The 25,093-nt window shown below is 50.1% G+C and overlaps 10 protein-coding genes across 10 annotated transcripts; 5 read left to right on the top strand and 5 right to left on the bottom strand.

Moving 5' to 3' along the window:
* Positions 1-620: 620 nt before the first annotated feature.
* Positions 621-3,365, bottom strand: Z518_02503 (uncharacterized protein; the record flags this gene model as incomplete). The annotated part of the gene is made up of 4 exons (XM_013419531.1): positions 621-1,879; positions 1,928-1,996; positions 2,046-2,171; positions 2,228-3,365. The coding sequence occupies 4 exons, from the start codon at positions 3,363-3,365 to the stop codon at positions 621-623; spliced, it is 2,592 nt and encodes an 863-aa protein (XP_013274985.1).
* Positions 3,366-5,579: 2,214 nt separating this feature from the next.
* Positions 5,580-6,473, bottom strand: Z518_02502 (uncharacterized protein; the record flags this gene model as incomplete). Its single annotated transcript, XM_013419530.1, has 3 exons — positions 5,580-5,929; positions 5,979-6,355; positions 6,421-6,473. 3 exons carry the CDS (start codon positions 6,471-6,473, stop codon positions 5,580-5,582), a joined length of 780 nt encoding a protein of 259 aa, XP_013274984.1.
* Positions 6,474-6,960: 487 nt separating this feature from the next.
* Positions 6,961-7,462, top strand: Z518_02501 (uncharacterized protein; the record flags this gene model as incomplete). The annotated part of the gene is made up of 4 exons (XM_013419529.1): positions 6,961-6,976; positions 7,046-7,081; positions 7,199-7,314; positions 7,409-7,462. The coding sequence occupies 4 exons, from the start codon at positions 6,961-6,963 to the stop codon at positions 7,460-7,462; spliced, it is 222 nt and encodes a 73-aa protein (XP_013274983.1).
* Positions 7,463-8,977: 1,515 nt separating this feature from the next.
* Z518_02500 (uncharacterized protein) lies at positions 8,978-9,580 on the bottom strand (the record flags this gene model as incomplete). The annotated part of the gene is made up of 1 exon (XM_013419528.1): positions 8,978-9,580. The coding sequence occupies one exon, from the start codon at positions 9,578-9,580 to the stop codon at positions 8,978-8,980; it is 603 nt and encodes a 200-aa protein (XP_013274982.1).
* A 267-nt stretch (positions 9,581-9,847) lies between these two features.
* Positions 9,848-11,523, top strand: Z518_02499 (uncharacterized protein; the record flags this gene model as incomplete). The annotated part of the gene is made up of 2 exons (XM_013419527.1): positions 9,848-10,048; positions 10,120-11,523. The coding sequence occupies 2 exons, from the start codon at positions 9,848-9,850 to the stop codon at positions 11,521-11,523; spliced, it is 1,605 nt and encodes a 534-aa protein (XP_013274981.1).
* A 504-nt stretch (positions 11,524-12,027) lies between these two features.
* Z518_02498 (uncharacterized protein) lies at positions 12,028-15,408 on the top strand (the record flags this gene model as incomplete). Its single annotated transcript, XM_013419526.1, has 1 exon — positions 12,028-15,408. The coding sequence occupies one exon, from the start codon at positions 12,028-12,030 to the stop codon at positions 15,406-15,408; it is 3,381 nt and encodes a 1,126-aa protein (XP_013274980.1).
* Positions 15,409-15,858: 450 nt separating this feature from the next.
* On the top strand, positions 15,859-16,508 carry Z518_02497 (uncharacterized protein; the record flags this gene model as incomplete). Its single annotated transcript, XM_013419525.1, has 2 exons — positions 15,859-16,306; positions 16,363-16,508. The coding sequence occupies 2 exons, from the start codon at positions 15,859-15,861 to the stop codon at positions 16,506-16,508; spliced, it is 594 nt and encodes a 197-aa protein (XP_013274979.1).
* Positions 16,509-18,025: 1,517 nt separating this feature from the next.
* On the top strand, positions 18,026-19,155 carry Z518_02496 (uncharacterized protein; the record flags this gene model as incomplete). Its single annotated transcript, XM_013419524.1, has 3 exons — positions 18,026-18,638; positions 18,718-18,880; positions 18,993-19,155. 3 exons carry the CDS (start codon positions 18,026-18,028, stop codon positions 19,153-19,155), a joined length of 939 nt encoding a protein of 312 aa, XP_013274978.1.
* A 581-nt stretch (positions 19,156-19,736) lies between these two features.
* Positions 19,737-20,780, bottom strand: Z518_02495 (uncharacterized protein; the record flags this gene model as incomplete). Its single annotated transcript, XM_013419523.1, has 2 exons — positions 19,737-20,432; positions 20,526-20,780. 2 exons carry the CDS (start codon positions 20,778-20,780, stop codon positions 19,737-19,739), a joined length of 951 nt encoding a protein of 316 aa, XP_013274977.1.
* Positions 20,781-21,417: 637 nt separating this feature from the next.
* Positions 21,418-23,669, bottom strand: Z518_02494 (uncharacterized protein; the record flags this gene model as incomplete). The annotated part of the gene is made up of 3 exons (XM_013419522.1): positions 21,418-22,334; positions 22,388-22,668; positions 22,726-23,669. The coding sequence occupies 3 exons, from the start codon at positions 23,667-23,669 to the stop codon at positions 21,418-21,420; spliced, it is 2,142 nt and encodes a 713-aa protein (XP_013274976.1).
* Between the last annotated feature and the right edge of the window lie 1,424 nt (positions 23,670-25,093).

Below are 25,093 nucleotides of genomic sequence, written 5' to 3'. Positions count from 1 at the left end.
CCGTCTCCAATCGAATCAATAGACAATACGCAAATACTAGATTGTGAAAGTAAAGTGGTATGTTTTTCTTTGGGCCCCTTTCCCATCTTTTTCAAATTTCCTGGCTCTTTCATATCTGGGATATTGGTGTCCAGAGCATAACCACAAAAAAATTCGAATGCAAATGTAACTCAGAAAAATATGCCGCCAATCAGAGGTCAATGATAGGTGAAACCGCCACGTCCAATGTTGATGTAATGTGGTGTGACAGGACGATCGGACGATATTTCCCTAGTATTGATCGTCATGCTGTTCCGCCGACAAAGTCAATATAGAAACTCAGACCATGTGGCTTCCCAACGAACAACAGGCCATACGTTTTAATGCTGCTTTTTAGTGTCAAGGAATCGATCAATCCCACCGAGATATCCATCGCACGTCGGACGTATACCGGAAGGAGCAAAAAGGCAAATGAGATACCACCAAACTTGCTGTGGCGCGAGCCAGCCGCCATTGATTATCGTAGGCGGTGAGAATCCGGAAAGTGTGGGGACGCATATTCCATACGTAAGACGGGATCGCGGTTAGCCGCAATGGTAGAGGGTGTCTGGCCGTGTGAGGTGTTGAGACTACACGTCCCATCAGTTAAGGAACGCCCTCCTCGCATTGCGTGCCCGTTCGCTGGAATATGCATCGATCTTGACTCCGATGAAAACGATCTCGAATCCGCCCCGTATCGTGTCTTGAATATTCGGCTGCACTCGAAGGCGCCACTGTCCTGTACGGATTGTCCATTCTCCGAATTCTCCTGGACTGCTGTGCCTCTTCCTCTTCTTCGTTGATGGTGCATAAAGTCGGCTCGTTTGGATCGGTGGGACCGGGAGGGACCCTCGAGATCCAGCGGTTTGGGACAAGGAGCTTGTTTGTGCTTGTCGAGTTTGAGGACGGCGCTGTTGGCCACTCCCAGTTGGCGGTAGGGGCTTGGATGAAGTTCCTTCACCCATCACATCTGATTCAGATTCGGATTCGCTCGGCGCAGTCGAGGGGCCGTGGAGCATGATCTGGCCCATTGAGCTTTCCCCGTCGATTTCAAAGCTTTCGCCGTCCAGCACAATATCCGTTGCGGTCTCGAAGCGCACCTTGACCCGATCTTCGCTTAGTGGCGTGTGCCCGGGGCTGGCCGATTGTGAAGATCGCCCGCCGGAGAGCATCATCAACCCCAGAGGTGCGTTCGTCGGTAAATTCATTTTGTTGGCGACCACCTGGAAAAGAGAGGACACGCGTGCCTTGGCTAGCCCATGAAAATCGGCTCGCATGTCGGCCAAGTCAAGCACGGTGCTTTCACCGCCAATCTCGACGACCATTTCGTAGGAAGTGTCGTCCACAAAAGGTCGGGCATAGTAGACCCATCCGCCAACGGTCGACTTGTCACCGAGAGAGTCGTCACTAGTGTACGACACTCCCGATGGCTTGACATCCTCAAGCCGCAAACAGATTTCGTGTTTCTGTCTCTCTAAGTTGTAGCTGATCTCGTGGGCAATGATCTTCTGCTCCAATCCCCGGAGGTGGAAGTAGCGACAATCTCGCAGGAGCTCGGCTCGATGGGCTTCATTTCTAATGTGTAGAGGGTAGCCTCGTAGAAGATGGAGGAGCTCTGCGAATATTTCTGCCGATCGACCAGGAACATATGGCGGAGTAATGGACGGTGGTCGGAGTAGACCTCGACGGTCCAGGCCAGGAAAAACCTCTCCGGGGGTAGAGAAGAAGACCGCGAAGCCGAGCGAGAAAAAGTTGGGGGAATTTCCTGGTTCGGAGAATATATCCTTCGGTATTTGGAAATGTCGTTCTCCAATCTGAATGAATATTTCGGATTCGAATAGCTGATCTATCAGTCGCGGCACTAAAAGGACGTCAGCGTTAGCTCTTCAACGAATGCCAACCAACCCACAACTGTAGAATTGGGCGTCGGCAAATAGCTTCACAAAATGGCTTCCATCGACAGGCTTTACATAATAGCCTACCAATGCGGTCAGCATCAGATGAAATTCGTCGGCGGGAGATGAAACCTTGCAAATGCCGGGCTACGTCTCGAAAAGTAGCAGGATCTCGATCAATGTAGAGCGTTCGGACCCCTCCTGATTCCTCATTTTGTCGGATCTGCTCTTCGAAGAATTGAGTGAAGTAGGAAGGGGCTGGTCAACATTAGCACCTCTCAAAATCCTTAACGCCTGTCTGAATGTAGTCATACCATCGGAAGAAATCGACGCCCCCGACAATCGAAAGAGATCCGATCCAATTTGAATGGGGAAAACCTTTTCTGGAGGCAGAATTGAAGGTGGATGACCTGACGGAGGACGGGTGCCCCTCCCGCGGTTCGAGCTTTGGGACGACGATTGAGGATTTAGGGACGGTCGTGGTGTCGACCCGGATGACTGGCGAGTCCTCCGATTGCCGGTAAGGACAGCACTTGGAATGGCCCTGGAACCAGCGGGCGCGTCTGAGGAGGTAGATCCTTCATCAGGGGATGTGGGACCGATGCCTGACATCCGCTCGAAGGTGACGGAACGACTGTTTGCGATAGAAGAGTCGAGTCGGATTCCAGGTCCCAGTCCAGGCCCAGACCCAGCTCCAGTGCCAGTTGGTGCTCGGATTTTCTTGTCGGTGGAAGAGTCGGTGGGTGTCGTCGCAACAGAGCTTGCCTTTCGCTTCAAAGCAGATCGAGGAAGCGAGGGCTGGACAAAGGCCGTCACCGAGCCAGCACCATTGGGAGCGGTGGCCACTTCGACCGCGTTGGTCGGCGGTGGTGGCGGATTGTTCGGAGGAGATGCGGAGAGAGCAGTGGTAAATCTTGAAATGGAAGGGGCATCAAACTCGTCGAAGGTGTGAATGTCTTCGCGGCGCAATTCACCAGTGGGCTCATATATTGGCTGAGGCGCGAAATCGAGAAAAGGCCCAGAAGGAGCAACCCAGGGCTGAGAGCCAAAGCTTGGGGGGCCTAGGGCGTAGCTAGTGGCAGCTGCATCAGTGGAGGAAGCAACTAGGAGATGTTGAGAATCTGTATCATGTACAGCGACGGTAGGATACTCTAAATCCCGACGGGGAAAGACAGGTCGCGTGTCCGGGGAAGGATTAGCCGCGTCAGCAGGCTCGGCGTCACGCTCAGAGATGGTCGTGTAGGCACCGACACTGGCTGTAGCACTGGGATGATTAGTAGCTTCGGGGCCCGGAGCCTGCCCTGAGACTTGGACTGGGCCGGGACCACCTGCAGCACTTACAGCACCGCCAGCGGTGGCACCTGCGCCCGTACGACGCCCATCTGGCATGGGCGAAATCGAGATGGCTGGAGAAGTCTGGTGGGTGTTAAGTCGTGTCCGAATAGGTGACATTGTTTGTCAAAACCGAATGTCGAATGTGGGTCCGTCATCACTCAGACTCGGGGATCCGGCTTGCTGGAGCCTTCGGGAGCACAAAAGTCTGCCTACGACACCTAGTGCAGTACTGCCGCTGCCACACCCACGGGCATCGGCTTCGGGCAAGCAGCTTGAGATGGACACCCGCATCCACAACCTCAATACCCGCTACCGGCAGTACGGGGTCCACAACTGTAGGAACGCCCACGAGGGGGACCATGGGTTAGGGAGAGAGGGGTTTTTCCTGTATCTCGGGGCGGATGGTGGGCCGAGTGTTTGGTTTTTTTTTTTTTTTTTTTTTTCCCTTTCTGGGTCGCTCGCCTTCTCTTGTTTCTCTGGGACCAGTTGTTTACACGGTCTCCGCAACTTGAGCGAGAAAGGCTCGAAAATGGTGAGACTAACTGGAGACACTTAGAGTAGGTTTGGCGGCGGCGAGCAGCTCGTCTGTGTTTTGGCGTGCCTCTGGTGGTGTTTTGCCTCCTTGGAACTGATGGAGCGCGAGATCTTGGCTGCCCTGTACGATGAGTAAGCCCTGAGTCATGACAACGCCGACGACTCGATTGGCCATGGTGGTCTGACAGGTTTCCCTGAGACGAGTCTTGTGACGCATGCCGATTACCAAGAGCCGGCGCCATTGAGAAGGGACGGGGAAATCAGGGATGGGAGATGATGAAAAATGATGATTATGGTGATGATGGGATACGTAGTACGTACTAGAAATAAAGATGAGCGTAGCTTACCCGCTGCGGGGCGGGCGTCCACGAGACTGCCTTTCTTTTCGACTGTGTTTCCCTTTCCAGCAGATTCAGTCGGCGCAAAGATGCTGGTGTTAAAAGTGTACGGCGGACGAGACGACAAGAAAGCGCCCTAGCAGACGAACAGGTGGAGAACTCCCACCGCCAACTTCTTTTCGTGTGAAAATGAGAAAAACTTGAGCGCACCGCAGGCTCTTTCTGCGAGCCAAGCTAATGTCCTTCAGCTTTAGCGAAGCAGTGCTTAACATCCGTCGATGGCGCCGCGAGGCCAGGTTAGCCGAGGGTGTGAAAGGAAATGACGTGCGTTTCGGGTAGACAGAAGATCGTGGATAAGATGGGCCAAACTATCCAGGAGCAGTCGCTGCAGAGAATGTTCCAATCCCCACTGCCCGTTGGGAAAATACGGGATCGGGTCAGGCTGAAGGAAAATAAATCGGATGGGAGACAAGGGTAAGAAAAGTGTGCGACTTGGCGGACCAGTTCTCAATGATGTGCGAATTAATTTGAGGAGGATAAATGTTGGGAATCGTTCAATGGCTGCTCTAGGAGATCTCTGCGAAGTTGAAATGCGTCGAGATTCCCCACCCTAGAAGGCTTCCTCTGTGGCGATTTGAAACAGGCCAAATACTTCCCGTGTATAGGTGCATGAATCTCGTGTTGCTGTGGGATTGCTTCGAGAAGTACCATCATCAGACTCAATGTAGCAACGACCATCCTGGGACCGCTGCTCTTATATTTGCGAGATCCCGAAATCGAAAGTCCCCTCCCCACTGTACCGCGACGATGTCATGCTCGTCAGCATCGCCAGGACGATGTTGACAAGAGGCGTCTTGTTCCCCTACGATGAAAGACGAATGGTCCAATCATGCGAAGGGTTCATAAACCGCCCCCAGGAAATCTAAAGCAGATCACCTCGACATCCGCGACGCACGGCCATTGCGGCTGAGAGAGTGTGACTGCTCGGTTGACCCTTTTTATTAGCTCCAGAACAACAGAAAACACAGTCAGATCATTAGTGTGCCGATTGAAAGCGCTGAAACTTTGATATATTATATATTACCAAAGGACGAAGTACCTGAATTTGATCGGTGACTTGAGTCGACATGGTGTGGGCCGGCTTACCAAACTCCATCTGACACTGGGGGCCAAAATCCGTTGGCTTCGACATTCTGCTGAATGTCGGATTATCCTCCATTAGCGATACAGATTCACTATACACACACCCTCGTGTCAAGATCTGGAGAAGTCTCCTTCCGTTTCGCCTAGTATTCGACCAAAGAAGTGTCAACCTGAAAAGGGGCCAGATAGTTCCGACGCGGGCCACAGGAATCGAGTCGTAACAAAGGGGATCCGCCTCATTATGAGGTAGTATCAGAAGCTGGGGTTCCTCATAATTGACCCTCAGATCCTTTCCTTAGCCGTGCACCCGGGATGCTCACAAGGTACGTTTGAAGTGTCCTTCAACGTCCACAATTTTCTGGACTGCACGCTTGTACGCTTCTCTCTCATGGAGATTGTTGAGATATGCCCAGACCTTCGGATACTGATCCTTGGTAAATCCTGTACGGGTTTGACCAGCTTCGAGCGGGAAAGAGAGCATGATATCTGCTGCGGTAATGTCCTTTCCGCATAAGAGGTTTCCTCCTTCCGGGGAGGTTGCTAGCTGATTCTCTAAAAAGTCATAGTGGGTCTTGAAATTCCGTTGCAGAAACGAGGATTCAATCTTGCTCGCAACGCCATTTGTGATTGGTTTGATGAAGAATGGAACCGGTGACTTTCGGATCCCTGGCATTTGTGAGAACCGGTTGAAAGGCGCTGAGATTGGGCGACTTACTTCCCACCATCAGGGATATCAACATCAAAGGCATCACACTGCCCTCGGCATAATGCATGAGCATCCTGTATCGCAACCATGATTCAGTCTCGCCGCCGATCTGTCCATCTTTGCCATCGCGATACCGCTTTGGGACGAGCCAACTCCCATAGTAATCGCAAAAGTATTCCGTGATCGCTGCGGACTCGGCGAGTACGATTGGGGAGTTGGATCCAGGGGTCTCGACCGTGACAACGGGAGCTTTGCCAAGGGGATGTATTTCCTTCAATTCTGGTGGAGCGAGTGCCTCTTTGGTCCGTTTGTATGTCCTGAGTTCGTACGGGACCCCAAGCTCTTCAAACAACCAGAGGATTCGATGTGAGCGAGAAACCTCCAGCCTAGCCTATGTCAGAGCAATGTTTTTATCAGTGGGGCAAATCTCGATCTGTGGACTCTGTCTCACCAGTGAAGGGTGATCTTTGGTTTCCCATCTGCACTGAACGTAGGCGCAGCCATCTGTCTGGGACGCTAGGTGAGACTTCGCTGGCGCTGATTCGGTCGACTCGGCGTAAGCCCTGAGAAACCGTGGCCGTAGCTTAGCTTATGGTTAGGCTGGAGGTAGCGGATAGGTCGAATTCTCAACCACTTTCAGTACTCTGACAAGGCGACTCAGGTGCTGGAGGATGTTTCATCCTCCCTTGGGAACATTCAAGATTTTATACACACAGATAAAAGGAGGTGTGGTAGAGGAATCTCGGAAGCAGCAGATTTTACTGACTTGACCGGACGCATTATTGCGCCGGCTGAGGTTTGAGAATGACCTGGCGCTCTATAACCAAGGTGCGTACGTCCGAGAATGTCGCGATACTTGCCAGAAATGGATGCCTGCCTGACACCACCTCCCTGCGCATAGCGGACCTTGTTCAAATTGACCTCAGACACGACCAGTGAGCTCCGATAAAGCTATCCAAACCACAGTTTCATGCCTCGATCGTTCTGAGCCATGGCTGGACCTACACGTATGTGCATTGAAACATCCCTGGCCCCACAAAGAAGATGGACTTCAAGCTGATTTTGGACCGTTGCAGCTCTCAAGCTTGATCCCGCTCTCGAGAAATATAATCGTACGTCGCACCCTCCCGATGCCGTGATACGCTCCGAAACCTCCCTTTCTGTAACTCCGAATAGATAGGCTAGAGGAGTATTCAACAAATGAAGCCGTGACTGATCAGGAATTGCAGAACTCAACAAAGAGCGATGGCGATATTTCCGGTGGACGCCACGAACAGCCTTCATCTCGTTCATGTACGCAATCTTCGTTCCTAGTGTGGTCGGCTATACATTTGCAAAGACGGATGTAAGTGATGAAGAATTCTCCCTGAGCGGGGTGCTTTAGACATGGAGAGATGCAGAGAGTGCGTGTGACTGACCATGGTGAATCTCATGGATAGGGCAAATGGGACATGCGAGGCAAGCTGAGAGGAGATACCATCGCTGAATTCTAAATGAGATAAAAATGTGACATGGGTCCGTTAAGAAACCCAAAACCAATTGTACATAGGCATTGGGGTGGCGAGTCCATTGCTCTATGATTTAGATCATTATTCCATTGTTTTAAGTTCAAGGCAAGGCTGAATAGGAAAACGATGCGATAATCGTTCACCTCTCTTACATGACTTCCCTTTCAATTACGAGTTGAAGGCTGTCCCAGGAGCAGAACATCGATTCGTCAAGAGCGACGTCACTTCCGTTAGGAATCATGGGCCTTTGAAAGCAAAAAATGGATGGTTTGAAGGTCAAGGAGGAGTGGCAAGATGGATCCGGTTTCTGAAGTCGGTTTCCTCATGATAAGGAGAATGTCCAACAACTTTCAGCATCAGTCTTCTCTGGCTCTTAACCAGGGCCATATTTGCATGGACCTTTTGAAGACTCTCAGAATTTTTGGGAGAGATATGAACATCCATTTACGTGTTCCAAATTAATCCTCAGTGACCACTCCGGCTGAGCCAACCTGGAGCTTTCTTGCTCACCGCCGAGGCATTCATCTATCGTGCACTCAACTTGAAAGCTCAAGGCTCAAGCGTCGATGTCCAAGCTCTTCTAATTCTACGAAATGGGTTAGGTAGTCCCCGAATAACGTTCTCAAAATAGGACTAGAATGGTAAAAAACCGAATGGGTACGTACGTGCGACCCGGACGCATCGTACTACTAGTAGGCAGTGTGATGCTCCTCATTAGAACAAAAGCCCGATTCAGACCATAATTGAAAACTGAAAATGGCAATACGTGATCATCACGAAACGTCGTGACGAGACTAGCAGATTATGAAATTCGGAGAGAGATCTTTGCCACCCATAACATTTCGACAGCTGTGCATCACCGACGACACAAGGTTTCTGACTTTTGTCGTGTACGGTGATGGCTTCGACTGGCTGGCGATCACCGGCTCGGACAATCTGTCCAGGCTCGAAGTGCCGTAGGCCGTCTTCTGACTCCAGAAAGCTGGCAAAACGACAATGCTGAATTTGCAGCTGCTATATCCGGAACCATCTTGCAAGACGTATGGATTCCCGCAGAGAACTGGTAAGAGGGGAATGTCGGTTGTGTTGATGCTAAGACTCGTGAGGTCCTTGACGGTGCATCCGGCGAGCCTGACAGTGGGAGAGAAGCAAAAGTCTGTCCAGAAATCTGTATAAATGCGTGATTGATGCCGACCGGTTGGACCTTTGGCCAGCCGAGCGTATTTTCCATTCCCCCACGTGCAGGCGAATGAGTCATCCAAGATGCGGGCTAGAGTGGCACTTCTCATGCATAGAATCTGTGCTGGCAATTGGCTTTGAGGCGCTTGGAAGCTGGGGAGGAAAGGAAGTTTTGAAAGTTCGCGATTTCTCTCGTAGCCTCGAATGTGCAGGCACGCTGCATGCTCAATTCTCCGTCGTGGCAGGGTTATGGAGTTGTCGGCAAAGGACGTAATTTGTTCGTTGATCGTTTTTATGGATTGCAAGTGGTCATCACCGTCATCATGATGGGTGACCATGTATGCCAACGACCCGCTTCCACATCCCGAGATGCTCGATACCCTCTTCGTCCCACCGGCCCAGCTTGTCGTCAGTCTCAAAGCCTAACTTGGCGTACAATTTCTCAACGTCAACTTGGGCGTGAGCTAGTGTGAGCCCGTTCCATCCAGGGGCAACTTCGTCCTTGTGTGCTCCAAGCCATCGGAAAGCCTCCTCGGTTAGTAGCCGGCTGAAACCTTTTCCTCTGGCATTCGCCAATGTCGCGACTCGGCCCAACTTCACGTAGGGCTCTTCGTTAGGATCGCTAAGACCGTTGGGATGAGGTCCATGAGGTGGGGGCACAATCCGGATAACAGAGACGGGCTGGTCGAGGTTTGGTCCTGCCGTTTGATATGCCACCCAGTGCCAGGATCGGGGGTCATCCTCGTCCAGTTCTGCCTCCAAAGAACACTTCTGCTCGTCACAAAAGACCTTGGTACGAACGTCCATGGCATCAAGGAAGATTTTCGGAGCCCCCACAGGGTGAGGATCGGCTGGGAAACCGTCGGGTGCGACCAGCTTGCCTGGAGGTGGTAGCATGGCAATTTTGTATGATGGAACGGCCATTCTGCCCGATTTAGGTCGTACTGGGATCTAGGAGTACAGGAGAAAGAACACTATCTAGATCTCAGACTGGATTATATTCGTCGCGAGAGAAATGGGAAACTTTTCATGTCCATGTATTTATCGAGGCCCGCGCCCCTTTGACGAATAGAAAGTTGCTGATTGGTGGAAAGGCAAACCTTTTTGGCCCTAAGGCTTGAGAACTGCACATCCCTGTTCCTTACGATCAAGATTGTCAAACAGCACGGTCTCATAAGCGGACCGTATGAGATGTCTCTCTATTATGATGCTGCTACTGTGCTGACGGCGGATGTCCGAGAAGGGTCGCTGAAGTCGAGAATATATGGAAACAAGCTGGAGCTCAAATCGAAACCCCCCCATGTCTATGCCTTAGTCTCAGAAACTGCAAAGTACGACCACTTCCTGAAAGAAGTGATCGACAACGCAGCCTTCTTGTCTCATGAACCAAAGGTTGGGATATCTATCATGTTGTGATTTCCGTGTCCCTGCTGACTGACCCAGCATCTCGTCATGCCTGACAGTTGACCCCGATCCTCTCCCTCCTTCTTGTTCACGATTACCTGTTCTCTAAAAATGGCATTGCAGCATCGTCTAGCCACCCTCTTCGTCAAGCAATTGAGAGACACAAAGCACGAGTGCAAGCGGAATTTACAAAGGCCCGGCTGAGAAGAAAATGTGCCACGGTGGAGGATCTGAAGAAGAACCTCTTGGGAGAATATCCACCCTCGCACTCATCACAGCCGCGATGGGTCCGGATCAATACGCTTAAGACGACCCTTGAAGAACAAATTGCCGAGACATTCGGAGAATACAAGACGGACTTAACAGTTCGCGAAGTAGGAGAGTCTCTGGCTTCCGCAAAAGTGTTAGCGATGGACAAAAATATTCCCGGCCTTCTTGCATTGCCTCCTGAGGCAGACTTGACAAAGACGCAAGCCTACAAGGATGGGAAAATCATTTTACAAGATAAGGCTTCCTGTTTCCCAGCATACTTGTTAATGGGGGAAGAAGATGACCGCGCTCTCATCAAGGACTGCTTGGATAGTTGTGCGGCTCCCGGAAACAAGACATCACACCTCGCGGCACTCCTTGCTCGTGCTAACCGTGCCAAACATACCATATTTGCTTGTGAACGAGACCCACAAAGATCAAGAACGTTGATGAACATGATGGCAAAGAGCGGAGCAGATAGCGTGACGGTCCTCGCCGGAAAAGACTTTTTGACTGTCAACCCCCATGACCCGCAATACGAGAAAGTCACACACTTACTACTTGATCCGAGCTGTTCTGGTAGTGGTATCATTGGCCGAGAGGATGTACCTTCTTTGGCACTGCCCCTTGACAGGAGGGCACAGAGATCACCGACTGGTGATGTTGAAAGGCATTCCAAGAAAAGAAAGCGTGGCGAAGCCGAAGGTCAGACGGGAAATGCGGCAGAAGATGTCGACCTAGTGGAAGAGACAAAGGATATTGCATCCGATCAAACACGATTGCGGAAACTTTCAGCCTTGCAAACGAAAATTGTCGAGCATGCCCTGTCGTTCCCCGCGGCCAGACGAGTCACCTATTCGACCTGCTCCGTGCACGTGGAGGAAAATGAAGCCGTTGTGTCCCGGATTCTGGCATCTAACCATGCAAAGACACAAGGCTGGCGTGTGCTGCGCCGAGAGGAGCAGCCTGCGGGTCTCCGCGAATGGAAGCATCGGGGTGGGTCTACTCCAGAGACGACTGCAAGTGGGATGGCCTTCGAAACTCCTCCATTGAGCCGGCAAGATCTCGAAGCATGCATTCGCTGCCACCCAGGACATGACGAGGGCACCATGGGGTTCTTTCTTTGTGGTTTCGTCCGTTCTGCTTCTCACGAAATACAATATAGTGATGATACCACTGAGTCTGACGATGGCTGGGAAGGCTTTAGCGATTAGACAACGTGGCCACATAGTCGAGAGCACATGATTAAATAACTATTGCTCTCCCGCTTGCTGCTGCAAAATACGTGCCTAGAGATACTCCATACAAACTGCACTTCCGATGGATCGAATCCTATTGACTAATCAACGTCGATTTTCCGCCAAGGCTGCCATCTTCACCAGCGACTCAAACTTTCGCCCATCTCAGGTCCAATCTACCACCTCTCTGCTCCAGGACGAATATTCCATTTCAATATAATTACGAAGCTCCACGAGGCATTGAAAGACGTATATCGCATTCGCGAACGACCGAACTATCTACACCCCTTCATCGTGGCCTGAAGAGGATTAGTCAGCACCTATACGGGCTTACACCCAGCAATATCGTCCCTCAGGCCGCCCCATCGATTGATAGGCGGCTACTTTCTCGAGGGGCCAGGCCATTCTAACAATTTTTGTGGTGAAGCGAGGGCGGACTGACCATATATTGTCTCGTCCCGGCAACTACTCATCGCCACAATGTTCCGGTTCTCGGCAGCCCGCCCCGACAACGAGGCGTCTATTCAGTTCCCGGTTGGGGCCAAAGCGAATGAAGTCAAGACCAACAAACGCCAGATCACACGAAACCGAACGAGCTATAGCTGCTTGACATGTAGGAGACGAAAGGTAAAATGTGACAAAGTCCACCCCGTTTGCGGAGGATGCAAAAAGGCAAATGAACACTGTCTGTATGGCCAAGATAATTCCGCCACCACCATCTCCTCCTCAGCAAATGCTTCCTCTGAGGCGTGGAAGGACACAAGTGAATTGACCTCCAAGAAAAGAAAAACGGCACCAATTAGACAAGAGTCCTCGACTCCAGTATCTACGACTTCAGGACTTGTCGGCTCTGTTCCTTCTAGCCAGCTGAAAGCGATTGAAGAGCAGCTTCATCGTCTCACATCGATGGTTGATGCCGTCCGTCAACTTGGCGGCAATGATATACAGCTACGTAATCTGCTCACACCCGTGCCATCCGGTTCAGACCAAGACTCTGGTGACATGGCGCCACGGCCAAGCACGAGCTTAGATATGTTTCAATCAAAAAACCAGAATGCAACAAAAGACCCAACTGAGCTCAGCAAACCTCTGTCCAGCTTGAAGCTGAGCAATGGTGATCATGGACCTGAAAACCCGTTTTGGGCGCATATTTCGGATGAGCTTGACGGGCTGAACCACTTACTGCGACGGCGAAACAACACATACGTAAGCGCCACAAACATCCAGAACAAACAGTGTGACCGGCCACAAGATGAGTCGAAACCGGCCAAAGAAGAGCATGTGCCGCAGAATGACGACTTCTGGGATCCAACCAGTTTTCAGAAGGCGGCTGGTATGGAGGTTCCGGATGTTTACAATCCCGATCACAGTTGTTCGCTTTGTCGAATGATGCCATTCACCAAGTCTAGTCTACTCCAGAATATCCCGATCAGATGTTCCCCGCTAACAGTTAAACGACACCTCATGAAAGCTATTCCATCAAGAGCCCAAAGCAACGTTCTTTTCAGATGCTGGTTGACAGGCGTATATCCAATCATGCCTATCTTTGATCCAGGCTGGGCCTTGAAGAAAAATGAAGCCTTCTGGGCTCAGATGGAATCAACCGGACCCGATCAGTCGCAATATCCTGATCTCGACTTCTTTCCCTTAATACATGCGATTTGGTACGCCGGGTCTCTCAGCATCTCTTCCAAGGGCCTTCAGCGCTGGTTTCCAAATACGTCCCGGGCTGCACTCGCCTCTAGATTCCATGACCAGGTGGTTTTCTGCCTCCACCTCGGGTCATTCACGCGCAATCTAAGTTTGCAAAAGCTTGCGGCGTTTATTCTTTTGCACTCGTTACCGGTGGCAGAAGAGGAGCCCATTCAGGGCGCTCTTTACATGCAGCTGGCGGCGAGACTAGCCTTGACCATGGGACTGCACCGAGAACCGTCCCTATTCGGTCTTTCCGTGGCTGAAGAGGGGATGCGGCGACGGCTCTGGTGGCAAATCATCCAACTGGATATCTCACTGGTGGTATCAAGTGGTTATCCTTCACAGATCTCAGAAGCATTCTGTGACACGAGAATAAATTGTGAAGACGGGGACTCTCATTTCGAAGATGATGGCTTTCAGACTGCTCCTTCAGACAGAAACTCGAGCAATTCCTCTCCGAATGGTATGAACCTAAATGGAGAGAATGGAAACCTACCACCCTACCGGATTTTGTATCTCGTTGCGAGGGCGAAATCGATTATCGCCTGTGCCCTTCGGAGTGTGATCTCTATTCATCTCAGCACGAAAATGATGACAAATGCCGACATGCAAGAAATGAAAAGAGCGATGCACGAATCTCACGAGCAAGTTAGTGCCATCATCAAATTGATCCCAGCCAGGGGTCTGCCTGAACTGGGATTTATTCCAGATGGCCCCAAAGAGGGACAGCTACGTGCCCTAGACTGTGATGCGGTTCTGGGCGGCGCCATTGATCCACGAGAACTTGCCTCCTACAAGTGCTCTGGGGGTGACAACGAGGTTCCGTCACCTCTGGCCCGTTACCATCGTCAGAAGCTTGCAGCCTACAACAAGTGGGCTCGAATCAGTCTCTCGATGATGAGCGACAAGATCCATTGCGTGGCATACGCCCCTTTCTTGAAAAACACCAAAAGCAAGCTGTGGAGCGTAGGGAGACAATGCGCTTTGCACAATTGTCACAGCTTCATGAGGAAATTCATCTCACTGGTCACCGATCCGGACTTGGAGCCTTTTCGATGGAGTTGGCCTGCCATGTACGGACCAATGCATGCAGCCCTGATTGTTTTGGTTGATCTGTACGAGAGACCTGACAGCGTCGAAGCCCCTCGATCGAGGGAATTGGTCGACAAAGTATTCTCGTTGTCGGCGCCGGAGTCTGGCATTGTGGGTGGCCCGAATGGTGTTACCGTTCAGAGACCGATGCGAGAAGGTGGTGTCGAAGCTTGGGATATGTTACGAGGGCTTCGTTCAGCAGCCTGGCAGAAAGCTGGGTTAGATCCCACGGTACTATGGACTGAGGCTGATCAACTTGAAATCGGCATTGCGGCTCCATTGACCCATACCCAGAGGATAGCGCAAAGTTTACGAGAGGACACCATCTACGAAAATGATCGGACGTCTTCCAATGACAATTCGACCGTGAAAAATCCATCACCGGCGCCAACATCGACCGACCATGGAGTCCGCTACATGGCCAAACTAGCACAAAGCGAATTAGCCAACTCTGGAGAAGAAGATGGATTTCCCTGCTCTCGAGCTATGCGAAACCAGTTCTTAAAAGATATTGAAAATGACGCGCGACTCAACCCTAACCGTGGACTTCGGCGACGAGAAGGTCAGCAAAATATGCCCTTCCCCCTAAGTGGTTGCATGGAGAAGTGCACTCCGGAGGCTGCGTATGAGTACGGGCCCACGGGTCATATGTTGGAGCAGATGAACTTGCATATCCCCCGACCAGCAACACAGTCCTTTTCTTGCGGACATCATCCAGAGAGCCCGTTCGACGCCATGCCCGATACCTGGGCACAGTCAGGAATTGCGGGTTCAGCTCCTCCTTCTCACCAAACACTCTTGAACAATCAAGCGCTCGAAAAAGGAACAAATGAGCGGGGATCTGGAACCGGCCATGCGAATGGCTCTAACAACGAAATACATAACCACCAAAACGAAGAGCCACACCAGAGCCAAAGTGGTATAGACGTTACATTAATCCATGACGACGTTCCTTCCACAAACAAAGAACTTGGGTTTGACTGGGAGCGATGGGATGCTGTTTTCGGCCAGTATTCCGGATTTACTGATTTGATGGAAGACGTAACATGGGATGAATATGTCGATGAACAATAGTGAGACATGGCTGCTTGACTAAGCGACGCCCTAGGCGGTGTCACCGAGATCATCATCCAACTTATTTTGTCCTGTGTACTTTACTTACTTCCTTCTACCCAAAAAAGGGCCCTTGCTGACGGAGCGAGGACCCCTCTTTGAACCCTTCCTCATTTTACGGACAACAAAGGTTGATGACCGAGCGGAAAATGTAAGCAAACTCGGTGCTCGGTACGGCTCCTTCGGGGGCGTAAGCAAATCCCTTCCCTTGAAGAGAGGACAAAAAAGCCCAGTGGACACTACCCCCGGGACCTTACAAGTCCTCCCGTCAACATTCTAGTTAGTGAAAAGCTTTACCAAATACGCGCCTCCATCCTCAAAGGATTCTCCTCTAAATGGAGGGAATTCCTTGAATTTGACAACGACGTGGACGGCGAGGACCAGTTTGTGGACGCCAGTGACCTAAGTTTCATGAAAAATTTCAACTTCTTCGAGGGCTGGCTTTCGTGGCTGGAAACTGGCAACATGGGCGTCGACGCCGAGAGTCTCGCTAACCCAAGCGGCTGGTTCTTCGCCGAACAAATCGAGTCGCCAAAATACAAACGTGCGATCATGGACGCTGTTCAGAGGCTCAACCTCGATTACAGATCACTGAGCAGCCTCATCAAGCCACTGGTTGCAGCAGCTTACGCCTGTGAAAGAGTCACGGGTTTCCTGTTCGACACCCTCGCCTACCTACGCGTTAACAGTGACGCCGATACCGACCAATACTTTGCCAATGGCGGAGAATGGGAACAGGCCCTACCAGAGGAGGCAAGATACAAGAATCTCACCGTTGATCTACTGCAAGAGATTACAGACTCAGTGCAGTCAGATCAGGAGACCGGTGTTCTCTTGGACCCAAGAACTAGAGGCGATCGTATGTACCACATGCACATGAGCGAAGACAAGTGGAAGGGATGCCCACGCTTCCAGTTGAACGGATCTCAGAGGACAACAACGTGGACATATCCGTGGACGAGTGGTCTCTCAATTCTACTGCCGACGTCACGATCGCCAAATTTCCGGTGTTACACCACGACGCCCTCGGCTTGCTTGAAACCATAGATCAAAGACAATGAAGAAACCATGCACCTGGTTGATGAAGACGCCATGAAGAGGACGGTGAGATGAGACAGTGGCCCGCGGGGTCAATTGATATCCGGAGCAAATGAATTCTTGCTTCTCTATTCCACTCCTTTCGTGGGTCTCCCTCTTCTCTATCTCACGCTCAGGTGCATGAATTTCCGCCATCGCAGCCCCGTTTCTCGATCTTTTGCAGTGGGCAGTCTTAATCGCAGATACACAGATCTTACATCTCTCAACCAAATCTTCTTCTGCTCCATCTGCTCTGAGCCGAAACTGTATCGCATCCTCCTCACCGGCTCTTACCCTTTTCTCCGTCTCGGTTCCACGTCTGTCAACCGTATCATATGCAGAATAATAAATTTGAGCGCGACGTCACCATGGCAGAAATAACTGTAAAGTAGGTGAGCTATTCTTCAGGCAACAAGACCATACTAATCCGAGGCAGTCATGCTGGTCTCCTCTGATCTAGGTGATTGTAGAGGAATTCGAGACTTATACAAAAGGCGAGAAGCTACCACAGAATGTGTTCTACGTAAACAGATCATTCCTTGGGGAAAACTCAACGTTCTTTGCAAAGCTGCAGGAATTGGGAAAGAGTGAGTCCTACTCCGCCAGACTTTACAAAGACTATGCTTTGGGGTGCATAGGATACGAGACCGTGGCTAGAGGAGAGCAAAGGTTTCATGGAAACTACTTAATCTAACGAATGCGATCCGTGGAATGGCATCGTTGATAACCTGAAAAACCTTAATATCTTCACGGAACTCTTGATTGGAGTGGAGAAGCCGAATGCTCAAAAGGGGCAAGGCAGTCTCATTTCTCCAGAGGACCGAAGGGATTGCAAGCGGCACGATCATACCACCAACGATGACAAAGCAAGATACCGTTCTGAAGAGGAAGCATCATGAGAGAAGGTCAATAAATCCCATGCGGTAAAACGATGCAGGGAGATAGAGGGCACAGGCGAATGCCCGTTTCATAGTTGGATGGAATCGACGTTGACACCAAAGTGTTCCTCCAAGATTGAACGTCTAGTGGGAAATTCCATGGCTGGCTTTTTCCAAACCAGAGGGCTTAAAGCCAGCAGGATTCATGAATGAAAATCAGCTTTTGAGCCGGATTTGTTGGCTGCAAGCCAGATCACTCTTCTTTCCCTTCACAAGTTCCATATTGCCGACAAAAGGATACAGTATCTTCCAGATCCGAGGAATCATACGAAATGTACTAGGTATCAGACTATGGGAACGGACGATTTCACCATCCGACGGCGGAACCATGTGATTCCGAAGTCTAGTTCCCCGTTTTTATTCGGCTCGAATTCAAGCCGAAACTTGCGCAGCCTTGTCGCAGCCTTCTCGCTCCCGTTATCAATCGGCCGAAGGAATTGAATAAGTATAAAAGCAAAAATAGGACATGAGAGACAGGGAGGCTAACGTTAAAAATCGTTGACAAGCTTCATCCTCGCACATTCCATCCTGTCCAAGTTCCATACTTCGAACAACCATCCATCATGACCCTCACAGTCGGTATCGCAGGTATAACGGGCAAATTCGGCCGCGTTCTTACCTCCTCTCTGCTCAAATACCCTGAGGTAAAGATCAAAGGCTACTGCCGCACGCCTTCCAAGGTCCCTACATCCTTCTCCTCATCCCCACGCATCTCGCTCGCCCAAGGTGAGGCGTTCGACATCAAGAGCCTCCACGCCTTCGCCAAGGGCTGCGACGTCGTTGTCTGCTGCTACCTCGGCGACGACAAGATCATGACCGATGGACAGAAGGCTCTCATCGACGCGTGCGACGAGGAAGGTGTTTCCCGCTACGTCGCGAGCGACTGGTCCCTCGACTACGACAAGATCCCCTTTGGGGCTCTTTTCCCCAAGGACCCTATGAAACATGTCAAAGCGTACCTGGAGAACAAGAAAACAACCAAAGGCGTCCATATTCTGGTTGGAGGGTTCATGGAGGCCATTTTCTCCCCGCTGCTTGGTATCTTCAATCCCATGGAAAACAAATTCATGTACTGGGGCACCGGGGACGAGATCTTTGAGGGATCTACATATTTGAACTCTGCCCAATATACGGCAGCAGTTTGCGTTGATAGGGAAGCTACAGGAGTTCAGCGTCGTAAGTGTTCTACCCGAAATCCACCTTTCAAAATGAATTACTACCTTGGCTTCTCTTCATCAAAGATTGACTGGCACAGTGGTCGGTGGTCGCGCGTCTACCAAAGAAATAGCAGTAAGTTTTGAAAAGGTCTACGGTATCAAACCAATAATCGAATGTCTCGGCTCTTTGGAAGAGCTGTATGTGAAAATGCATCAGCAGAGAGAAAAGGAACCGCAGAACCTATATAGTTATATGTTCTTGTGAGTTGGCACTCCCATTCCTATCGAAGATGCTCACTCCACAATTTCTCTCGCTCTCCTTTCCTTTCTGGTCCTATTTCACGCGCTCGGGTTAGTGAATGACCAACACTAGGTTCTACTACTATTACATGGCGAACGGATCCACTCTGGTTGGACCTAAGCTCGACAACGACAAGTACGCGGACGTCAAACCAATGAATTGGGAGGATTTCATGCGCAATACGCCCCTGGAGCACCTACCTGGATCGATCGCTGCTGTCGGTAGGAATCTCTGAGCAAAAGCGGAATGACGGATAGCCAGGGCGTCAGGACTACACTTTGATATTCACAGAACATGCGAACGAAGTCGTTCTCGTTTTGAGAGCATGAGCCCCTACGATCGTTTAAAATCGCAAGATGTGTATTGAATGTACGGAACGATTTGTTTTGCTACTTTTTTATTGATTATTTGCTCCGACAATCCCATCTTCCAGTACTCGCTACGGCTCTTTCGATGAATTTCTCGGTGCTGTCTCTATACTCTTCCTGGCTGTGCCGTGAATTCTATCTTATCAGAGAGCTCTTCCCTCCGGTATTGTTGCACGAAGACACCTTATCATTTGTCAGTGCCTAAAGGCCCCCTTTCCCTGTTTGAATCAGTCCAGCTGAGTCCACCAAGTAAAGGCATCAATCAGATGACTGAAGGGTTTCAAGCAGCAAAGTCTACATGAGATTATGTGGAGTAGGAGAAGCGTATCTGCAATTATCAGCTATGAAGAGGGAATTAACTGCACGCCGTGAACCAAATGCTCAAGGATCTCGCAGTTGCCAGCACGTCCCTACCCTTTCGAAATCTACTAGCACATTTTCTCCTTTTCTAAGCGAACCAAAAGCTAAATTCTCTATCCATCTTCTTCCTAGACAGTTTAAATGGGCTATCCCTCTCCAGCCAAGTTCTAAAATCCATCAAGGTCGGATTCAATTTTCTCAGCTCCTTAACATCCGCCCCATAGCCCTGATCATAGAACCATCGAAACATAAGCCCCAAATCCTTGACCATCCACATAATCACCCTCGCGATCACGCCATATGTCATCGGTAACGCTTGCTCTGTTGTCTTTTCAAAGATCTCCCGGAACTGGTCAAACGTCAATTCATCACCAGCTAGCGACAGAGACTTTCCCGCCCATTGATCAGGATGGAGGAACGCTTGGGCAGCAAAACTTCCAATGTCGCGCGTTGCGATGAGTTGGAGTGGTTTTTCTTTGAGTGCGATCTTGTAGGAGGTAGTGAAGACTTTGCCGAAGAAGTCGAGCGCCAGGTTGTCGAAAAATGCAACCGGGCGGAGCACGGTGTAGGTCATGCCTGAGGACTTTGTAGTTTTGAACAGGTGTTGTTCGATGCTGTGCTTGTTCCGGAAGTGCGGGATTTCGGTAGGGTTGGTGGCGGAGATATCGCCGCCGCGGTCGACGGAGCTGTAGATGAAGTGGGAGACGTTGTTCGACAGGGAAGCGTCGATAAGGGCTTTGCCTTGGTCTTCTTCGGTGACCTCGGACTTGGAGCCTATGGTCATCTGCTCAAGGGTTAGCCACGCACTCCATTTGACGCGATTTCGTTCGGGATATCCGTTAATTTAAGTGCAGGGTGATGCAGGCCGTTTTCTTACCTGTACGCTAAAGACGCCCCATATCGGCGCCGACGCCATCCTTTTCGCAGTACGAAAAATATCTTCTGGATGGTCGAGATTGCCGCTGACAAGTTTGATCTTGGGCGACATCTTTGCCAGTTTCTGCGCAGATGCAGACGACGGGTCTCGCGTGACGGCGAGAATTTGGAAGTCGGCATTGGCTGCTAGCAAGGCGTTGACCACGGCACCACCTTGTTTGCCTGTAGCTCCGGTGATGAGGACGATTTTCGACATCTTGAGAGTGTTGCTCAGGGATCGATGGAGGACTGTGCTCATAGAATCAAGTCGAGTTAGGGTGGAAGGGAGCGTCGTTGGTATTCAGGGAATTAAGGAATTGAAGACTGCAGTAGAGCAATCATTGCGGCCATAATGTGATATTATAGTAAATCGAGACTGGATTGGGCCACACACGACTCCCTTTTCTTTGATCTCAAAGCACGTCGATGAATGTCTAACATATTTTCAAAGCATTCACATTGGGATTGTCGCTTCGGAGCCTTGCGAGGCCGTGCGCCACTCATATGTGGTGCTTAGTCATAACGGTCCCAATCGTTCCGAGATTGATGACTTCGGCACGAATTCTCCCAGCTTTCTGCGTCTTTATAGTTGCAATGCTTCTTTGCAGTCTGCCCGAGTCGGTTATTCATTGCGTTGCTGCCTGCGGAATCTTGGAAATCTTCTCCTCAACGCTGTTGCTGAAACCTATCCTCGTTCAACTGTACACGCTCACGATTGGCAATCTCGGCCATGGGCCGAAAAGCAGTCATTCCCTTATGCCGGCATATGACCTTCGCACCTAGTCGTTGACGATTTGGTACTGTCCAAAAAGGGGAGGGTCTGTATGTACAACCGACAGTCGAGTCCGGGAAACTCAGAACAAAGTTTTCATCCACGAGTCATCACCGTCCATCATCATCAAAGTGTCAAACTCTCTCATTGCCTCCGCATGAGCTAGATCGTCCCAGTCGGTGTTTGCGTACGTCAATGGGTGGTATACAGCATCTGCCATATTACGTGGGTCAAATCCCTGGATTTTCTCCATATCTGACATGGGGTTCTGCGCAGAGTCGGGGTTGGGCACAAATGCTCCGCGGTTTTCTCGTTGCTGAATGGACTCCCCGTGCGGCGGATGTCCACTGGATATTCCACGCCGTTGCCCTGATCCTTGCTGGCCAACACTCGGAGCTGGTTCAGATTCAGACACGGTCACAGAATCTGGTAATGTTGGTTCTGGACCATTTCCAAAGACGCTGTACACCGGTCCTCGAGTCACATCACAAACTCCATCGGAGTTTATACAGACATCGAGTTTGTGTACATACCACGTTTTTAGCTTTATAAATGCTATTCCACACGGTTTTGCTTGTGGGAGATATCCATTCGTTGAAATTTTGCTGGTCTTGTTGATCATTGCATCGAGATACTGTAGAACCGATGTCTCACCTGATTCATTGGCTGGCACCGCAGTGTTCTGCGATAGGATGTGTCCTGCAAAGTGACTGAGCTTGATGAGACTGACTGCTGCATATAGAGTCCACAAGAGGTACATATTGGGCAATAACCGAGCACGTGTATCCTCGATTGAGAGATATGCATTCAGTACTCCTTGGGCAGCTTCCATACTAATGCAGAGTGATTCAAAGTGTGGCGTAGATAACGTAACTTCATTGTCGGAGGGCCGGGATGTATTCTGCTTTTGACTCGGTGGATATACCTTTTGATGATAGCTTCTAATGGCGACATGATGGATACATAGATTTGTAAAGTGTGCTGCACATTTCCGAAGGCCTGTTCTGAAGTTAGAACATTTCGGGTAAGAAAAGAGGTTTAATAAAACTTACACTCATCTACCGCTCGGGGGGCAGACTCTTTCCAATTATCCAGACGTCGTCGAAACATCTGCATTTTATATTGAGTGCTCGGTTCGTCAAAAGTTTCCATCAATTTCGCCTGATTTGACAGAAGATTCGAGACATCCTCCAATATCAATTGAAGTTGTATGAGACTGCAAAACCATTGATCGGAAAGGTCCGTATTTGTATCCGAGGACAAAACATTCAGGCAAGACTCCAAATCATGTACTGGAGGCATTGGGTATTGTTGTCGAAGCAAAGTGGCATTGCTGTACCAAGAGTCAATCTGCTAATCAAGTGGGAGGTGAAGAGAGAGATAGACTCACGTGGAGGCCGCAAACCAGCCAGCCAACCATGTTCGCGCCCATTGTTCCACCCGTCCTATGTCTGACCTGGACCCTCCTCGGACCTTTCTGCCAATGGCCATGTCACAGGACATGGTAATGGCTGCCGAGATATATTGAGTACACGCATAGTTGTTGGAGACCGATGGCCGAATGTAGTATTGCGAGTATAAAAGGATGGCTTGGATGAGATCTATGGACTTCTTGCCGAGAATCAGGATTTGACGAGCAAGTTGCTCATTCAATTCCGTGACGAGAGGCGATTCGAACGCCGGGAGGATGGAGGCACTTGCGACAGCAAGGATGGCAAGGAATAAGGTTGGTTTCGTCTCCCTGATCCGTGCTGGGGGAGTATCTGCAAGATTCAAAAGTGGTAATATGGGGCGCATGGAGAGATCCCAGTGATTGAATAAGACCTCGGCCGTTGGTATATCGATCAGACCTCGATCGATAACATCGACGTACTCTCGAGGGCCGCTAATTTTTAAGCACGAATCCTGAAGCGGCTCCGAAGAATCATTCCGATATCGAAACCTGCCGGAGTGTTCTGGAGATTTGGAAACATTTGTCAAGGGCTCGGACGACATTGAGGAAATTGTGGTGTCTGGGGCATCATGACTTTCTAGTTGACCTGAATGAGATCTCGCAGCAAGGGCAGTTGTGAGGGATTCAATCTTCTTCTCGAGCTCGGAGAATTTCTGTGAGGTTTTGACTCGTGGTTTTGCGGGACCAGGTATAAGGCATGGTCGATTTCTCCTGACACAGGCTTCACAAGACTCTATACCTTCCACAGGGATACACCTTGTTTTTGAGGATCGACAGGCAAGACAAGCTCGCGATATCTTCGGTCGTCTTGAACTTTGGTAGCTGACAGGCTCGTTGTCGTCTGCTGAGCCTTCTGTCGGATCGCTTCCGTCCACCGGCATCATGGTCGATGCTGCGAGTACGGTAGAGCGCTCGTGTACAAGGCTGGTTCACACATAACAGAGGAAAAGGGTGTCACGTCCAATTGGAGTCTAACAAGGAGATGTATCACATTGCACGCCGGGGAAGCGTAGGAGAAGATCAAATTGAGCATTTAATGCAGGGGAACTTGATCTGCCGAATCGCCGCTCACGTGACCTTCGGCTTCGTATATGTCATGTGCTGCATTCAGCCTCGTAGCCTTGTCCGAAGCCGTCTGGATGTATACTCTTCTCTACCAGAGATACAGGCTCTACTTTGAGAGAATGAGTCCCCGCTCCAAATTGTTCCCTTCTTGACTGTGTATGTGCCATCATATTTGCTTAAAAGTCAGAGTAATGAATCTCAATCATACTTCGGCATCAGTAGATGGTTGAGGAGGGAAAGCACAGGGTTGTATTTGGATGCACAGAGAGGAGATCAGGCTGAGAAGTGCATGTGAAGAATTCTAATCTCTCTCAACTCAAAAGAAAGATGAAAATAAATGGCTGGCCGCATCACGGGCAGTGAGACCTATTTATGCAGCACCGGCGACACTGGACGTGTGACTTTACCACGTTTGAGAATTTCTGGACAAAATAAGTTCTCGCTGCGTGGTAGCAATCTCTTCTCCGCTTCTATTCCATATCAAAGTTCCTGCTCACCAACAATACACAATGTTGAAAAGAAAATGGCGCACTCGAAGAGCCCAGGGCGAGGAGTCGACAATCTATCCGATAAGGATTGCGAGGAGTGCAAAAATCCGCGTTGAGAACTCCAGGGGAATTGTCCTCGTCTGCATACTCCATTATGTTGCTAACTCTGACAAACAATACAGTCCAGATACACAATCAAAGTCATGGTCAGCCCAGACACGGCCAGGATTGCAATTGACAACAATGGTCAACACCTGCAACTGTGGGTCGAGTTCAATAGTTGGGAGTCCGCTTTGCATATCATATGTGCAAAAATAGCTGACTCACCCAAATTTACTTCGATCTGGCCCGGATGTTCCTTAGCCAAATCGTTGAAGGGAAGGGAAAGTATTGATATGAAAGAGGTATTGGAAGATGCAGTATCCAGCCTGGAAATTCACTCGACGAGTCTCACAATACTTCGTGGATTTCGAAGTAATCGCAGATTCCTGTTTTAATCCCTTCATGCCGTGTTGGGAATAGCAAACGAGGTTTCGAGGTTTCAGCGTTGAAGATTGTCTTATTCGGGGGACATTGGGATGGAATGATTCGGCAAGCTGGAGAATCTTGATTTGGGAGAGGGCCGATACAAGTCACCAAGGTTGATCAAGACAGTACCAACAGAGTGCTCGGGGAAGTGTTCGAACAGTTGAAATCGTGATATGGGCTCCACATGGATGCTAGGACGGGCTTTCGGCATCTTATGGCCAGGA

The sequence above is a fragment of the Rhinocladiella mackenziei genome (genome assembly GCF_000835555.1).
Source record: "Rhinocladiella mackenziei CBS 650.93 unplaced genomic scaffold supercont1.2, whole genome shotgun sequence".
NCBI lineage: Eukaryota > Fungi > Ascomycota > Eurotiomycetes > Chaetothyriales > Herpotrichiellaceae > Rhinocladiella > Rhinocladiella mackenziei.
The sequence above is the reverse complement of the archived record's forward strand: the minus strand, read 5'-3'. Positions and strand labels throughout refer to the sequence as shown.